Raw genomic sequence first — 15,512 nt, 5'->3', positions numbered from 1 at the left:
GGAGAGGCTTCTTAGGATGCACACGTTTTCTTGGATCAGTGTCATTATATTTTGTGTACTCTAGGTTTGGTGGAGTTGACTTTATTACTTTTCAGTTGATAGGGCCGCCATATAGATGGTGGAAGACTTATGAAGCGAGTAGGCCAGCTGGCGCAGCACCACTAACATGGTCCTAGTTTTCAGATCTTTTCTTGGGGGAGTTTATCCCACAGACCCGTCGAGACAAGTTACGCAGCAAGTTCGAGCACTTACACCAGGATGGTATGACGATGAGTCGGTATGTTATGATACAGAGTTATCTTGCCATGCAGCTCCTTCGGATGGGTGGACCTCATCAGGGTACTCAAGCTATGGTTCCCACTCCAGATGCTACTCCACCTGCACAGGCAACTAGAGGTGGAGGACATGCGGGTAGAGGTCGTCCTAGAGGGGGACCAGGCCCGTTGTTATGCTTTCCCTAGTAGGTCTGAGGCAGTCGCATCAGAAGTAGTCATTACAGGTATTGTTCCGGTCTATCATAAAGATGATTTAGTTTTATTTGATATGAGTTCTACTTATTTGTATATGTCATCCTACTTTCCTTCATATATGTATCGTGATTCTATGGATACTCTTATTTATGTGTCTACACCCGTTGGGCATTCTATTATGATGGATCGTGTCTATCGCTCTTATTTGGTCACTGTTGGGGTTTACGAGACTAGGGTTGACCTTCTGTTACTTAATATGGTGGATTTTGATGTGATCTTGGGTATGGATTGGTTATATCTGTACCATGCTATTCTTGATTTTCACACTAAGACTGTGACATTGGTTATGACGGGGTTCCCAAGGTTGGAATGGAGAGGTTCTTTGGGTGATATTTCTAATAGAGTGATTTCCTTTTTGAAGGCTCAACGGATGGTTGAGAAGGGGATTTTGGTGTACTTAGCCTTTGTCAGAGATGCCAGTGCTGATACTCCCACAGTTGACTCAGTCCCCATGGTGGAGAGTTTCCAAATGTGTTCCCTGCAGACCTACTAGGCATGCCGCCCAATAGGGATATTGATTTTGGTATTGATTTGGCACCAGGCGTTCATCCTATTTCTATTCCATTGTATCGTATGGCTCCAACAGAGTTGAAGGAATTAATGGAATAATTGCAGGAATTTCTAGATAAAGTTTTCATCATGCCTAGTTTTAGCCTTGGGGTGCGTCTATGTTGTTTGTTAAGAAGAATGACGCGTCTATGAGATTGTGTATTGACTATTGGTATTTGAACAAGGTGACAATCAAGAACGAGTATCCACTGTCGTGCATTGATAATTTATTCGGTCAGCTTCAAGGTGACAGGGTGTTCTCGAAGATTGACTTGAGGTCACGGTATCATTAGTTGAAGATCATGGCTTCAGACATCCCTAAGACTGCTTTCCGGACTCGTTATGGGCATGATGAGTTTTTGGTGATGTCGTTTGGGTTGACTAATGCCCCGGCAACTTTCATTAACTTGATGAACAGTGTGTTCCAGCCTTATTTAGATTCATTTGTTATTGTGTTCATTGATGATATATTGGTGTATTCCCTTAGTAGGGAGGAGCATGAGACACATTTGAGGATCGTAGTCCATGTTTTGAGGGAGAAGAAGCTATATGCCAAGTTCTTTAAGTGTAAGTTTTGTTTAGACTCGTTGGCATTCTTGGGTCATGTGGTGTCCAGTGAGGGTTGGTTGGGTATAGAAAATTGAAGCAGTTTAGAGTTAGCCCAGACCTTCTACTGCTACGGAGATCCAGAGTTCTCTAGGGTTGGTTGGGTATTGTCACCACTTTGTGGAGGGGTTTTCGTCCATTGCAGTCCCTTGACTAAGTTGACTCAAAAAGGTTCCCCATTTAGGTGGTTTGATGGGTGTGAGGAGAGCTTTCATAAGCTCAAGACTGCTCTGACTACAACTCAAGTTCTAGTTTTGCCTTCGGCATCGGGTTCATATACAGTCTATTGTGATGCTTCACGTGTTGGGGTGATTTCCTATGCCTTGCCTTAGTTGAAGACCCATGAGAAGAACTATTCGGTGCATGATTTGGGGTTAGCAGGTATTGTACACACGCTTAAGATTTGGAGGCATTATTTATATGGTGTGCCTTATAAGGTGTATACGGATCACGAGAGTATACAACATCTGTTTAAATAGAAAGATTTGAATTTGAGGTAGCGGAGGTGGTTGGAGCTGTAAAAGGATTATGACATCACTATAATCTATCATTCGATGAAGGCTAATGTGGTAGGAGACCCCTTGAGTAGAAAGGCGGAAAGCATAGGAAGTTTAGCATTTATTCTAGCTGGGGAGAGGTTGTTAGTTATGGATGTTCAGGCATTGGCCAATAGGTTGGTGAGGTTGGATATTTCAGAGCCGAGTAGAGTCTTTGCTTGTGTTATGTCTCGGCCGTCATTGTTTGAGCGCATTAAGGATCGCCCGTATGATGAACCCCATCTGCTTGTCCTTAAGGCCACATGCAGAACGGTGATGCTTAAGAGGTGGCTATTAGTGATGATGGGTTATTGCAAATTCAGGGTCGAGTTTGTGTTCCTAACGTCGATGGCTTAAGAGAGTTGATTCTTGATGAGGCTTATAGTTTGTGTTATTCTTTTCATCTATGTGTTGCGAAGATGTACCGTGATTTGAAGCAGCATTATTGGTGGCGAAGGATGAAGAAACACATTGTTGGATTTTTTTCTCGGTGTTTGAATTTTCAGCAGGTCAAGTATGAGCATCAGAGACCTAGTTGGTTACTACGGAAGATTAAGATAATGGAGTGGAAGTGGGAGCACATCACTATGGACTTTGTGGTAGGTTTGCCATGAACATTGAGGAGATTTGATGTTGTTTGGGTCATTGTTGACAGACTGACCAAGTGTGCATATTTTATTCAAGTCATGACTTCTCACACTTCGGGGCAGTTGGCTAAGATCTACAGTCGAGAGATTTGTTCGCTTGCATGGTGTACCTGTTTCCATCATCTCGAATCATGGCACTCAGTTTACTTTGCATTTCTAGAGAGTGGTTCAGTGTGAGTTGGGCATGCAATTTGAGTTGAGTATCACATTTCACCCTCAGACGGATGGACAGTCCGGACAGACCATTCAGATCTTGGAGGATATGTTGAGGGCATGCACTATTGATTTTGGAGGTCATTGGAAGCAATTTCTACATCTAGCGTAGTTTGCCTACAATAATAGCTACACGTCGAGTATCCAGACCGCTCTATATAAGGCCTTATATGGGATGCATTCTCGTTCTCCGGTGGGTTAGCTTGAGCCTGGCGAGGCTACGTTATTGGGCACAGACTTGGTTTGTGATGCTTTGGAGAAGGTAAAGTTGATCCAAGAGAGGCTTCGCACAGCTCAGTCCAGACAAAAGATTTATGTTGATCAGAAGGTTCGTGATGTGGAATTCATGGAGGGTTAGAAGGTTCTTCTTCGAGTTTCTCCTATGAAGGGCATGATAAGGTTTGGGAAGAGGGGCAAGTTGAGCCCTCTATATATTGGTCCTTTTGAGGTGTTGGAGAGGGATGGTAAGGTGGCTTATAGACTTGCTTTGCCTCCTAGTCCTTTGGAAGTTCATCCGGTATTTCATGTTTCTATGCTTGGAAGTATCATGAAGATAACTCTCATATTTTGGACTTCAGCACAGTGTAGATGGATGGAAATATGGTTTATGAGGAGGAGCCGGTGGCCATTTTGGATTGATAGGTTCAAAAGATATTGCATTGGGAAAGGTGCAGTGGAAAGGTCAACCAGTCAATGAGGCAACTTGGGAGGCTGAGCATGATATGCAGAGCAGATATCCTCATCTTATTGGCACTTCAGGTATGACTCTAAACTCGTTCGAGCACGAATGTTTGTTTAAGAGGGGGAGAATGTAATGACCCGACCGGTTGTTTTGTATATTTGAGCCCTATTTCCCCATTGGATACTCCTTGTATGTGTATTTGTTGTTATGTTACTTGCATGGATGGTTGGTTTGGTCTCATAATATTTTGGAGTTAATTGGAACACTAGTTCTATGGTTGGAAGCTTAAGTTATAAGAGTTAACCAAGGTTTGACTTTTGTGTTAACGGCCTCGGATTTGTGTTTTGATGGTTCCAATAGGTTCGTATAGTGATTTTGGACTTAGGCATATGCCTGAAAATTGATTTGGAGGTTCTTGGATGATTTGGGTCTTTTGCCGAAAGTTAAAAATTTGAAGGTTAAGAAATTTCAAAAGTTTGACCAGGAGCTAACGTTGTGGCTATCGGGTTCGGATCGTTGTTCTGGGAATTGGAATTTGTCCGATTTGTCTTTTGAAACTTGTGTGCAAAGTTGGTCTCATTCCGAGTTGGTTTTATTGGAATCAGATGCTTGGTTGTGAATATTGAAGTTCTTAAGTTTCAAAGCTTGCATGATGCATTTTGGTGCTCAATTCGTGGTTTTGTATGTTATTTTGATGTTCCGAGCTTGTGAGAGAGCTCGTATGAGGTTTATGTACTTGTGTAGACTTTTGGTATGGTTCTTGAGGGGCTTGGGTGAGTTTTTGATTATTTTCAGATGAGTTTGGTAAACACTTTAGTTTTCTGGTGCTACAGACCTCGTATTTGAGAAGATCTGCTCGCATTTGTGAAGTCCATGTTTGCAGACAGTTGATCGCATTTGTGATGTGTGGCTCAAAGGACCAGCTTCCCATTTGAGAAGCTGGTATCACAATTGTGATGCCTACATTTGCGAAGGGTGCTTCGCATTTGCAACTGTTGGTCGCAATTGCGATGTCTGCTGCACATGGGCCAAGTTCGCTTTTGCAAGCCCTGTTTTGCAATTTCAAGGGTCGCATTTGCGAACCCCTAGTTGAAAATGTGACATCTGTAGCTATTATAATTTATGTCATTTCGGGACTTAGACCCATTTTATCATATTTTGAGCCCTAGACTTGGAGAGGGGCGATTTTTGAAGAGGACTTTCACACAAAGCTATTAGGTAAGTGATTTTTACATGGTTTCTATATTATATCTTGATTTCTCATGGAATTTATACCTAAATCAGGGAATTTGGAAGGGAAATTTTGGGGTTATTTTTACTATGTTTTGAAAAAAAAAAATTGGGGATTAGAGAGTCGATTTGGACTCGGTTTTAGAAACTAATCACATATTTGGACTCGTGGGGTTTTTGATAGTCAAGATCTACTCCTTGACTCGAGTTTTAACCATGTGGGCTAGGGGTTGACTTTCGTTGACCTTTTTAGAATTGGGTAAAGATTGGGACTTTATTGTATGGAATTGATTCCTTTAGTATTGTTTGATGTTATTGAATCGTCTTTGGATAGATTTGAGCCAGGCAGAGGTAATTTTTAAAGAAAAGGCATTTTTGGTGTATTGATTTGGCTTGTTGAGGTAAATATCTTGCCTAACCTTGTGTAGGGAATACCCTTTAGGAGTTGGCCCTATATGCCTATTTGTGTTATATGAAAAGTGATGTGTACGCGAGGTGACGAGCGTGCACGGGTGCTATGTGTGGTTTATAACCGGATGAGACCTTAGGTTATTAATATGCCTTAATTTGATGATATGTCTTATATGAAACATGCTTAATCACTTTGTGACCACATGAATTTGATTGTTACAAATTGATTTAGTCGTAGTCATGCTTTATATATTGTACTTCATATTTTATTATCATCATGTCCTTGTGCCCTTTGTTGACGAATTATGTGTATGTCTTTCTTGATGATTTTACTTATTGCATTGTTGTGATTCTAGCACATGTGGACATGTTGGACAGATTGTTGGGTGTTGGAACGAAGTTTTTGCCATGAGATTATGATTGATATTGTTATTATTATCGGGGTATAGAGCGATAAGGGTGGATATTGACATTTCAGAGCGATAAGAGTAATTAATGTCATTCCCGAGCAATAAGGGTAGATATTGCTTTTGTGTTGAGGTGTAGAACGATAAGGGTGGATATTGCAATTGTGTTGGTTACAGAGCAATAAGGGTAGATATTGATATTCCGGAGTAATAAGGGTGGATATTGATATTGTGTCGGGGTACGAGTGATAAGGGTGAATATTGTTATTGTGACAAAAATATGGGTAAGAGGTGTAATATGTTTGTGTTTCTATATGATGATTTGTTGTCAAGTTAGTCCTTTCTTTTGTTGAGTTGTTATCACATGTTCTAAAGAGATTGTCGATCTTGTTGTCGTTATTGATATATTGCACAGGTTATTTGACTAGTAAGTATCATATGACTTGAAACTCGTCACTACTTCACTGAGGTTAGTCTTGCTACTTAGTGGGTACTGATTATGGTGTACTCATACTATACTTTTGTACATTGTTTTGTAGATCCAGGTGTTGGAGGCAGCGGACCTAGGGAGTGAGAGCATATTGATCGCGAGGATTCATGGTAAAGCTGCATGATTGTCGCAGTCACTTGGAGTCTCATATTTTATGTTGATGTTGTTAATTTTACATTCGAACAGTTTTGTATTCTGAGATATCCTTATGTATTCAATTAGAGCTCATGATTCTGTATTACCTAGTTCTAGGTTTTTGGTTATGTTAACGTTATTTCTGTTGTTATGTTAAATCTAATCTTATTATATCATGTCTTGGGTGTTTTAATGTTGTTAAGTGATTGGCTTACCTAGTTTAAGAGATAAGGTGCCATCACGACTCCTATGGTGGGATTCGGGTCATGACAAAAAAATATAATCATTATTTGCTACTTTGAATTAGCTAGCAACTTTATTGAAGAAATATAAAAAAAATTCTCAAGCTAAGATCAATAGTCTGAATTTCCAAATGGAAGGGGTATAATTTATTCAAATTAGCCAGTCACCATCTTTATTTGTGCCGCTTGCATGCTCTTAGTTTCCAGAGAAAGTTTTCCTTATAAAGCAACATTGCCTAAATTGCAGCCACTCATGTCATTAAACTTTGAGATAAGATAATTCTAGGCACTCTTAATCAGAGGCACGACCAAAATATTTAGAGCCATGTTGCTTGTTTTATTTTTAGGTATACTAGATTTCCCTCTTGGTTAAAACGAAAAACTAAGATCCAATCGAGGCCATGTTGTGAAGTTCCAATCATTCTGTACGTCACATACCTCAGTGTCAAGTTGTTTATTTGGTGTTCCAAAAGCCTCAAAAAATACAAAAATATATGGAGAATATCCCATTTAAACAACTTGCGTGGAGTTCTTTCTGCTCTGATATACTACCCGACAATATGGAGGAAGTGAAGGGTGCTAATTCTTAAATATCATAGGTAATATTCTATTAAGGGTTACACTGAGGATCTTTGTTGATATACAACACAAACGTTGATACAAGAGAATCCCTTTAATCAGAATTTCTCCAAAATTAAAGGAGTACTATTTTTAGGTACAAGTTCCTCCTTTACTCTGATCAGTAATCATGGAGCAGTAATTTTTATATCAAGCACTTTATGATACCATAGAGTCTAATACTTTCAGGTTCTGGAAAACCAAAAAAACCAACAAAAAGATTGAGTCACTTAGATTTAAGCCATCTTTTCTAAGGAAATCTCTTGACTAGACGTACATGTAAATCATCAGGTGAGCAATCTCATATTCTTAAACTAATACACTAAAAGACCTAGCAAGCACATAGGCTCCATCGGACCTTGACCTTACTCACTGAATAAGAGTATATATTTAACTTACTCAGGAAAATATTTGAAATCTGCTGTCACGACCTAGAATCCCACCGGAGCCGTGATGAAGCCTAATACTGTTTGCTAGGCAAGCTAATAACCAATGTGCATAAATAATCTTCAATAACCATATGAAACAGTCTCAAATGAGGAATAATATAAATAACTGAAGTCAAAAAAGAGAAACAACTAAAACTCATCCCAAAATCCGGTGTCATCAAGTACATGAGCTCGATAGAGTATTAAGTACAAAATTTGAACAGAATACAATATTGTCTGGATGACTAAACAGTAATAACATGAAATAAGAAAAGGGAATTCAAGGCATGCAAATGGAACAACAGTGCTACCTCGAAATCTCCATGTCAACACGAATAACAACTCTATAGCAAATCGCCGCTATCAGCAATATCTGGATCTGCACATAAAGTATAGACTATAGTATGAGTACAACCGACCCAATGTACTCACTATGTAACAAGCCTAACCTCGGTCTAAAAGCAATGACGAGATTTGGCAAGGCCCATTACTCTCTTTCAACAGTCAACAACAATAATAATGACATAATAATGGTAAAAGGAAAGGTGGCTCAATTATATCAGTTTTGTCTTTATCACAATAAGAGTAAAATAAGCATCCTTTCCAAATATATCAGTCAAGGCATCAACTTTAAAGACATCAAATATAAAATAGCATAAGAAATACAACTCTATGCCTGCATGATAAGTATTTCAGCCAAATCATCATCATCAAAGTTTAAATTTTCAAGTAAACATAATCTCAACATATACGTAGTACCTAGCACAAATAGCCCTTGATCATCAGACATACACTTAGCCCAATATGGGACCTAGCACATGTGTCACCTCACTATCGATATCACTCATCCCAAAATAGGTCCTGGCATATGCGTCACCTCACTATCAATATCAACACGGTTGTATAGCCCAAGTTTAGTCATTAATTAGCTCAAATCTCAATATGCCAACATCTCACAGTATCAAAATCAATATATCACGCGTATTTAGCCAACGGGCCACAAATTCGCACAAACCTGTATCACACAAGTAAGTACATTAACAACATGTGAGATAACATAAAATAAGTGTACAAAGATGGTGATATAACATGCGGATATAATATCGTGACTAAAAAATATGACTACAATCAAGTCAAATAGCTCAACATAGCAAAATAGCTCTATCATTTCTCAAACGAATAAGCTCATAGCCTAGACATGATTTTTAGCATGAACAATAGCTCAAGTACAAGTAGAGAAAACACGGTAACAAGGAGGCATGATATCAAAACAAGGCACATAATAGCCTAAAGTCTACCTGGATCATGTAGCCACGGTGTACGCATATACGCTTGTCACCTTGCACGTATGTTATCCCAACATATCGAATACCATAACCAATAGGGAAATTACCGTCAAACCAAGCATAGGCAAGATAGTTACCTCAAACGCACAAGAATAAATATTCTAAAAATCCCTTGCCTCTCAAATCGGCCTCCGAACGGGTCAAATCTAGACAAAAATAACTAAATAACGAGGGTCATAGGAATCAATTCCAAACAATAAAGGTTCAATCTTTATTCAATCTCCAAAAAGTCAACCCTGGCCCACATGGTCAAAACATGAGCCAAGGAGTAGATCTCGACTACCCATAACCCCCACGAGTCCAAATATGAGATTAGATTTCAAAATCGAGTCCAAATTGACACCCAAATTCCCAATTTCCACTCTCTTAAGTTGATGGAAAAACCCACAAATTTTCCTCAAAATTCCATATTCTAGGTGTTAATAATACATGTATATTCTTGAAATAATACAAAAAAAAATGAGTAGAAATCACTTACCCCAAAGTCTTGTATGAAAGTCTCCTTCAAAAATCACCCTTCTCCAAGTGTAGGGTTCTAAATATGAGAGAATGGGCTAGATTCCCGTAATTAAAACTTAAATGTGTCTGCCCAGCATTACCCTTCGCGAATGTGGCCCACGCCTCACATTTGCAAAGCACAACGTGATGCTACCTCAAAAGGACCGTATACGAGCATGGTGAAACCATCGCGAGTGCGATGCAAAGGCGGCCACAAGCCTACAAGGAACACGTTACCCTTCACGCGATAGCAAAAACCTGTCACGCCTCGACCTTAGGGAGCGCGGCTGTCACAACCGAATTTCATAATAGGCCATGATGGCGCCTAACGCCGCCGCTAGGCAAGCCAACTGTGAATAGTCACGTGATTTTCTCTTTTTACCAAATTCTTTTCCAAGTAATTAAACTTTCTTTAAATTAAAAGGGATTTGAGAAATAACAGATCTAAAATAAATAACACGAAAGAAACTATGTGCAATCATAACCACAGAATAAAACCAAAACCGCAAGTCTACTACTTTGTGCCAAGACCTGGGGTCACAAGTGTATGAGCATCTAGTAGAAGGTACAAAAGAATACTAGTCTACTGTCCCAAGTGAAATAGACAAAAAAATACAATCTGAAGAAAGACTCTGGCTGCTGCAGAACGACTTAGAAGGCAGCTCACCATGAAGCCTCAAAGTGGTAATCAAGTGTGCGCGTCGGACTGATATCCAGATGCATCTGCCTCAGATCTTGCACATTTAAGTGCAGAAGTGTAGCGTGAGTACATAAACACCATGTACTCAGTAAGTATCCGGTCTAACCTCGAAATAATAGTGACGAGGGATCGACTTTGACACTTACTATGGACTAACAATAATATGTCAAAATTTTAATTAAGCATGGATTACATGAAGAGTACTGAAAAACCCAATAACAGGAAACAGTAAATAATCATTGCACCAATATTAAGTCCCAAATTTATTTTTCATCATTTAACAATTTATATCTCAAGCCAAAACCTACGAACTTCCAAATCCACTTCCTGACGCGCCCCTAAGTCCAGAATCACCATATGGAGCTATTCCCAGGCTCGGAATCCCAAATTGACGTCTATAATGTAAAGATCCACTTCAATCTAAACTTGTGAAATTCACCTAAAATGCCAACTTTCACTATTAGGCACTGAAACGCTCCTGGATCATCCAAAACCCGACCCGAGCATACACCCAAGTCCGAAATCAACATACGAACCTATTGGAACCGTCAAATCCCGATTCCAAGGTCGTTTACTCAAAACATTGACCGAAGTCAAACTTACCCTTTTAAGCCAACCTTACAGAACCAAGTGTTCCGATTTCAATCTGAACCCTTCCAAATCCCGAGCTAACCATCCCCGCAAGTCATAAAATAGTAAAAGCATGTACGGCAAGTCTTATTTAGGGGAACGGGGTTCTAGAAAGCAAAATGACCGGTTTGGTCGTTACATTCTCCACCTCTTAAACAAACATTCATCCTCGAACGGGTTTAGAATCATACCTGGAGTACTGAATAAGTGTGGATATCGGCTCCGCATGTCTTCCTCGGACTCCCGAGTCGCCTCCTCGACTGGTTGGCCCCTCCACTGAACCTTAACCGCAGAAATCCCCTTGGACATCAACTGGCAAATCTGTCTATCAACAATGGCAACTGGTTCCTCTTCATAACCCAAGCTCTTATCTAGCTGAACTGTGCTGAAGTCTAACACATATGACAAGTCGGCATGATACCTTCGGAGCATAGACACGTGAAAAACCGGATGAACTCCCGATAGACTGGGAGGCAAGGAAAGCTCGTAAGCAACCTCCTCAACTCGTCTCAACACCTCAAATGGGCCTATAAACCTTGGGCTCAACTTTCCCTTCTTCCTGAATCTCATGATTCCCTTCATTGGCGAAACCTTCAAGAGAACTTTCTCACCCACCATAAATGAAAAATCACGCGCTTTCTGATCCGCGTAACTCTTTTGTCTGGACTGTGCTGTACGAAGTCGCTCCTAAGTCAACTTTACTTTTTCTAAGGCATACTTCACCAATTCAGTACCATATAACTTAGCCTCACCGGGCTCAAACCATCTGACGGGCGAACGACATCGCCGACCATACAAAGCCTCAAATGGATCCATCTCAATGCTGGATTGGTAACTATTGTTATAAACAAATTCGGCCAAAGGCAAGAAATGATTCCACTGACCTCCGAAGTCAATCACACATGCCCTGAGCATATCCTCCAAAATCTGAACTGTCCGCTCATACTGCCCGTCGGTATGCGGATGAAAGGTTGTGTTGAGCTCTACACGGGTCCCCAATTCACTCTGTACTGCTCTCTATAAATGTGAAGTAAACTGAGGGCCTCTATCTGATATGATGGAAATTGGCACACCGTGCAACCTAACTATCTCTTGAATATAAATCTGGGCCAACCTCTCTAAAGTATACGTAGCCACAATCGGAATGAAGTTTGCCGACTTGGTCAATCTGTCAATAATGACCCACACTGCATCGAACTTCTGCAAGGTCCGCGGCAACCCAACTACGAAATCCATAGTAATGCGCTCCCACTTCCACTCAGGTATAGTCATCTGTTGGAGTAGGCCACCTGGCCTTTGGTGCTCATACTTAACCTGCTGGCAATTTGGGCACCTAGCTACATACTCAACAATGTCTTTCTTCATCCGCCGCCACCAATAATGCTGCCTCAGGTTGCGATACATCGTCGTAGCACCTGGGTGAATCGAATATCGAGAACTGTGTTCCTCCTCTAAAATCTTCTCCCTCAAGCCATCGACATTAGGAACACATAGACAACCCTGGAGTCGCAGAACACCATCCTCGCCGATAGTAACCTCTTTGGCACCACCCTGTAGTACCGTCTCTCTGAGGACTAACAAGTGCGGATCATCAAGATGTCGAGCCTTGATCTGCTCCAATAGTGAAGACTAGACAACGACGCATGCAAGAACTCGGCTGGGCTCTGAAATATCCAACCTCACAAGTTTGTTAGCCAAGGACTAAATGTCCAAAGCTAGTGGTCGCTCCTCTGCTAAAATGAAGGCCAAGCTACCCATACTCTCTGCCTTTCTGCTCAAGGCATCCGCGACTACATTCGCCTTGCCTGGATGATAAAGAATGGTGATGTCATAGTCCTTCAGTAACTCAAACCATATGCGCTTCCTCAAATTGAGATCCCTTTGTTTGAACAAATGCTGCAAGCTGCGATGATCAGTGTAAACCTCACAGGACACCCCATAAAGATAATGCCTCCAAATCTTAAGAGCATGAACAATCGTGGCCAACTCCAAATAGTGCACATCATAATTCTTCTCATAGGGCTTCAGCTGACGTGAAGCATATGCAATAAATCGCCCCTCCTACATCAATACACAACCCAAACTAACACGTGAAGCATCGTAATAGACAGTATACATCCCTGAGCCGGAAGGTAATACTAGAACTGGTGTTGTAGTCAAAGTTGTCTTGAGCTTCTGGAAGCTCACCTCACAATCATCGAACCAATGGAACAGAGCCCCCTTCTGGGTCAATCTAGTCAAAGGTGCTGCAATAGATGAGAATCCCTCCACAAATCGATGATAATAACCTGCTAACCCCAAGAAGCTCCTGATCTCAGTCACCGTAGTAGGACGAGGCCAAATCTGAACTACCTCAATCTTCTTGGGATCCACCTTAATAACCTCGCCTGATACAACATGCCCCAAGAATGCTACAGAATCTAGCCAAAACTCATACTTGGAGAACTTAGTATATAGCTTCTGTTCCCGCAAGGTCTGAAGCACAACTCTCAAATGTTGTCCGTAATCCTCCATGCTACGCGAGTATATCAAAATGTCATCGATGGAGACAATGATAAACGAATCAATATATGGCCTGAACACCCTGTTCAGCAAATCCATAAACGCCGCTGGGGGGTTAGTCAAGTCGAAGGACATCACTAGAAACACATAATGGCCATATCTAGTACGAAAAGCTGTCTTCGGAACATCTGAGTCCCGAATCGTCAACTAACGGTACCCTAATCTCAAGTCGATCTTATAGAACACCCTAGCACCCTGCAACTGGTCAAACAAATCATCAATACACGGAAACGGGTACTTGTTCTTGATGGTGACCTTGTTCAACTGGCGGTAATCAATGCACATCCGCATAGTTCCATCTTTCTTCTTCACAAATAAAACTGGTGCACCCCAAGAAGATACACTGGGTCTGACGAACCCCTTTGCTAGCAACTCATCAAGTTGTTCCTTCAATTCTTTTGGAGCTATATGGTACGGTAGGATAGATATAGGTTGGGTACCTGAAGCCAAGTCAAAACAAAAATCGATATCACAATCTGGTGGCATGCCTGGAAGATCAGAAGGAAACACATCTGAGAACTCCCAGACTATTGGCACCGAATCAATCGCTGGAGTCTCTGCGGTAGTATCTCAAACGTAAGCTAGATAAGCCAAAACATTTATTATACAAAGGAGTTGAAACTTATTTCATAATCTTTCACACATCCTTTCATTTCATTGGCACTTTGACCACAAGTGTAGTTTTCATTGTTGGCACGATGGCCAAATTTTTTTATCTCATGCTCACTTCTTTCATTTTCAAGCATCATCATAGGTTATCAACAATAAAAGCATTTGGGATCAAGACTTTAAATATGTATATGAGCAATAGGAGTCTTAAGCACATTGAGTTTTCTTTAGAAAATTAAGCATAATAAACTTGCATTGAAAACATGAGTTGAAGTCATAATATTTTGATACATAAACCATACTTGAATACATTTCCGAATGAGAGTATAATGTGATAGGAGAAATTGAAACACATTTTGAGCATATAATTTCTGACACAATGCTTATTTGGACTAACAGAATATATTAGGAATGGCCCGAATCATAAGGAAATAAGAACTTGGGCCATCCACGCTTGAAAATACGAGGAAATCATGGAATTCGATTCTATGAGAGAAGTTTAGCCAACATACCTCGCTTGTGCTTTCCTTAAACTACAACAACATTTTGAAAATCCTAGTGACTTCAATCTATTAGAGACATGACATAATTGAACCATAATTAGGAAGAGATTCATGGGTTCATCTCACCTAGGCATTTTATCAATCACTAGGTGTGCAATTCGACTACAAGGTTCCTATGGAGAATTTCCTTCATCCCACAACCCATCGTTCACATATTTTAGTTCAACAACCTCCCCAGAACCCTTGTTGGTACATACATTCACAGGGAATAACTCCCACGCCCAAGAATCATACATCACATTACCTACTTTTAGTCCAATCCCGAAATTGAGGTTTAGGGAGTAGAATATTACCTCTTAGATGAAAACCTTGTGAGTTCCTCCCTTGAATTTCCAAAGCTTGAGCAAGAATTTGAAGAATAGAGATGTTAGTGCCCTTCCTTCTCTCTCTATATCCCTTCCCCTCTCTCTAAAATACCAGATTTTTGCCTTATAAACGAGAATGGCTATTAATCAAAATGTGGTCGGGTTATAAAAATAGAAAATGGACCCTCCGAAGACAACTCTATTGTTGCATAGTAGACCGCAGAACAGGTATGTGGTCCGCATAAGGGACCGCGAATTCATCCTTCAAAACTGGCTGATCGGGTCAAGTCTGCGGCAAGTTTGTGGTCCGCAGACCAGTTATGTGGTCGCATAATGCACTGCAAAGGTCTCCCTCCGGAATTCTTCATGCTGAATCTGCGATGGATGTGCGGCTGGCAAAATGATTATGCGGTCGCATAGTTGACCGCAAAATAACCTCCAAAAATTGGCTTTTGCTTCTGCTCCACTCCGCAGCGGATCTGCGGTCCACGGATAGTTATGTGGTCACATAATGGATCGCAGAAATGCCATGTTCTGCAACAATTTTCCTTCCAACTCCTCAACGCATTGCACAA

At 40.7% G+C, this 15,512-nt stretch overlaps 1 protein-coding gene across 1 annotated transcript in view; it reads left to right on the top strand.

The window, feature by feature from the left end:
* The first annotated feature begins 651 nt into the window (after window positions 1-651).
* The window catches only part of LOC138901507 (uncharacterized), a 36,235-nt gene continuing 21,374 nt past the window's right edge, over window positions 652-15,512 (top strand). The window contains exons 1-5 of the mRNA XM_070189279.1: window positions 652-984; window positions 2,731-2,820; window positions 3,284-3,409; window positions 3,470-3,598; window positions 3,750-3,840. Of these exons, the coding sequence (XP_070045380.1) occupies window positions 652-984; window positions 2,731-2,820; window positions 3,284-3,409; window positions 3,470-3,598; window positions 3,750-3,840 (769 nt within the window). The remainder of the gene's footprint in view (window positions 985-2,730; window positions 2,821-3,283; window positions 3,410-3,469; window positions 3,599-3,749; window positions 3,841-15,512) is intronic.

The sequence above is a fragment of the Nicotiana tomentosiformis genome, chromosome 11 (assembly GCF_000390325.3).
Source record: "Nicotiana tomentosiformis chromosome 11, ASM39032v3, whole genome shotgun sequence".
In the NCBI taxonomy this organism is placed as follows: Eukaryota; Viridiplantae; Streptophyta; class Magnoliopsida; order Solanales; family Solanaceae; genus Nicotiana; species Nicotiana tomentosiformis.
This window is presented reverse-complemented; position numbering and strand designations above follow the sequence as displayed.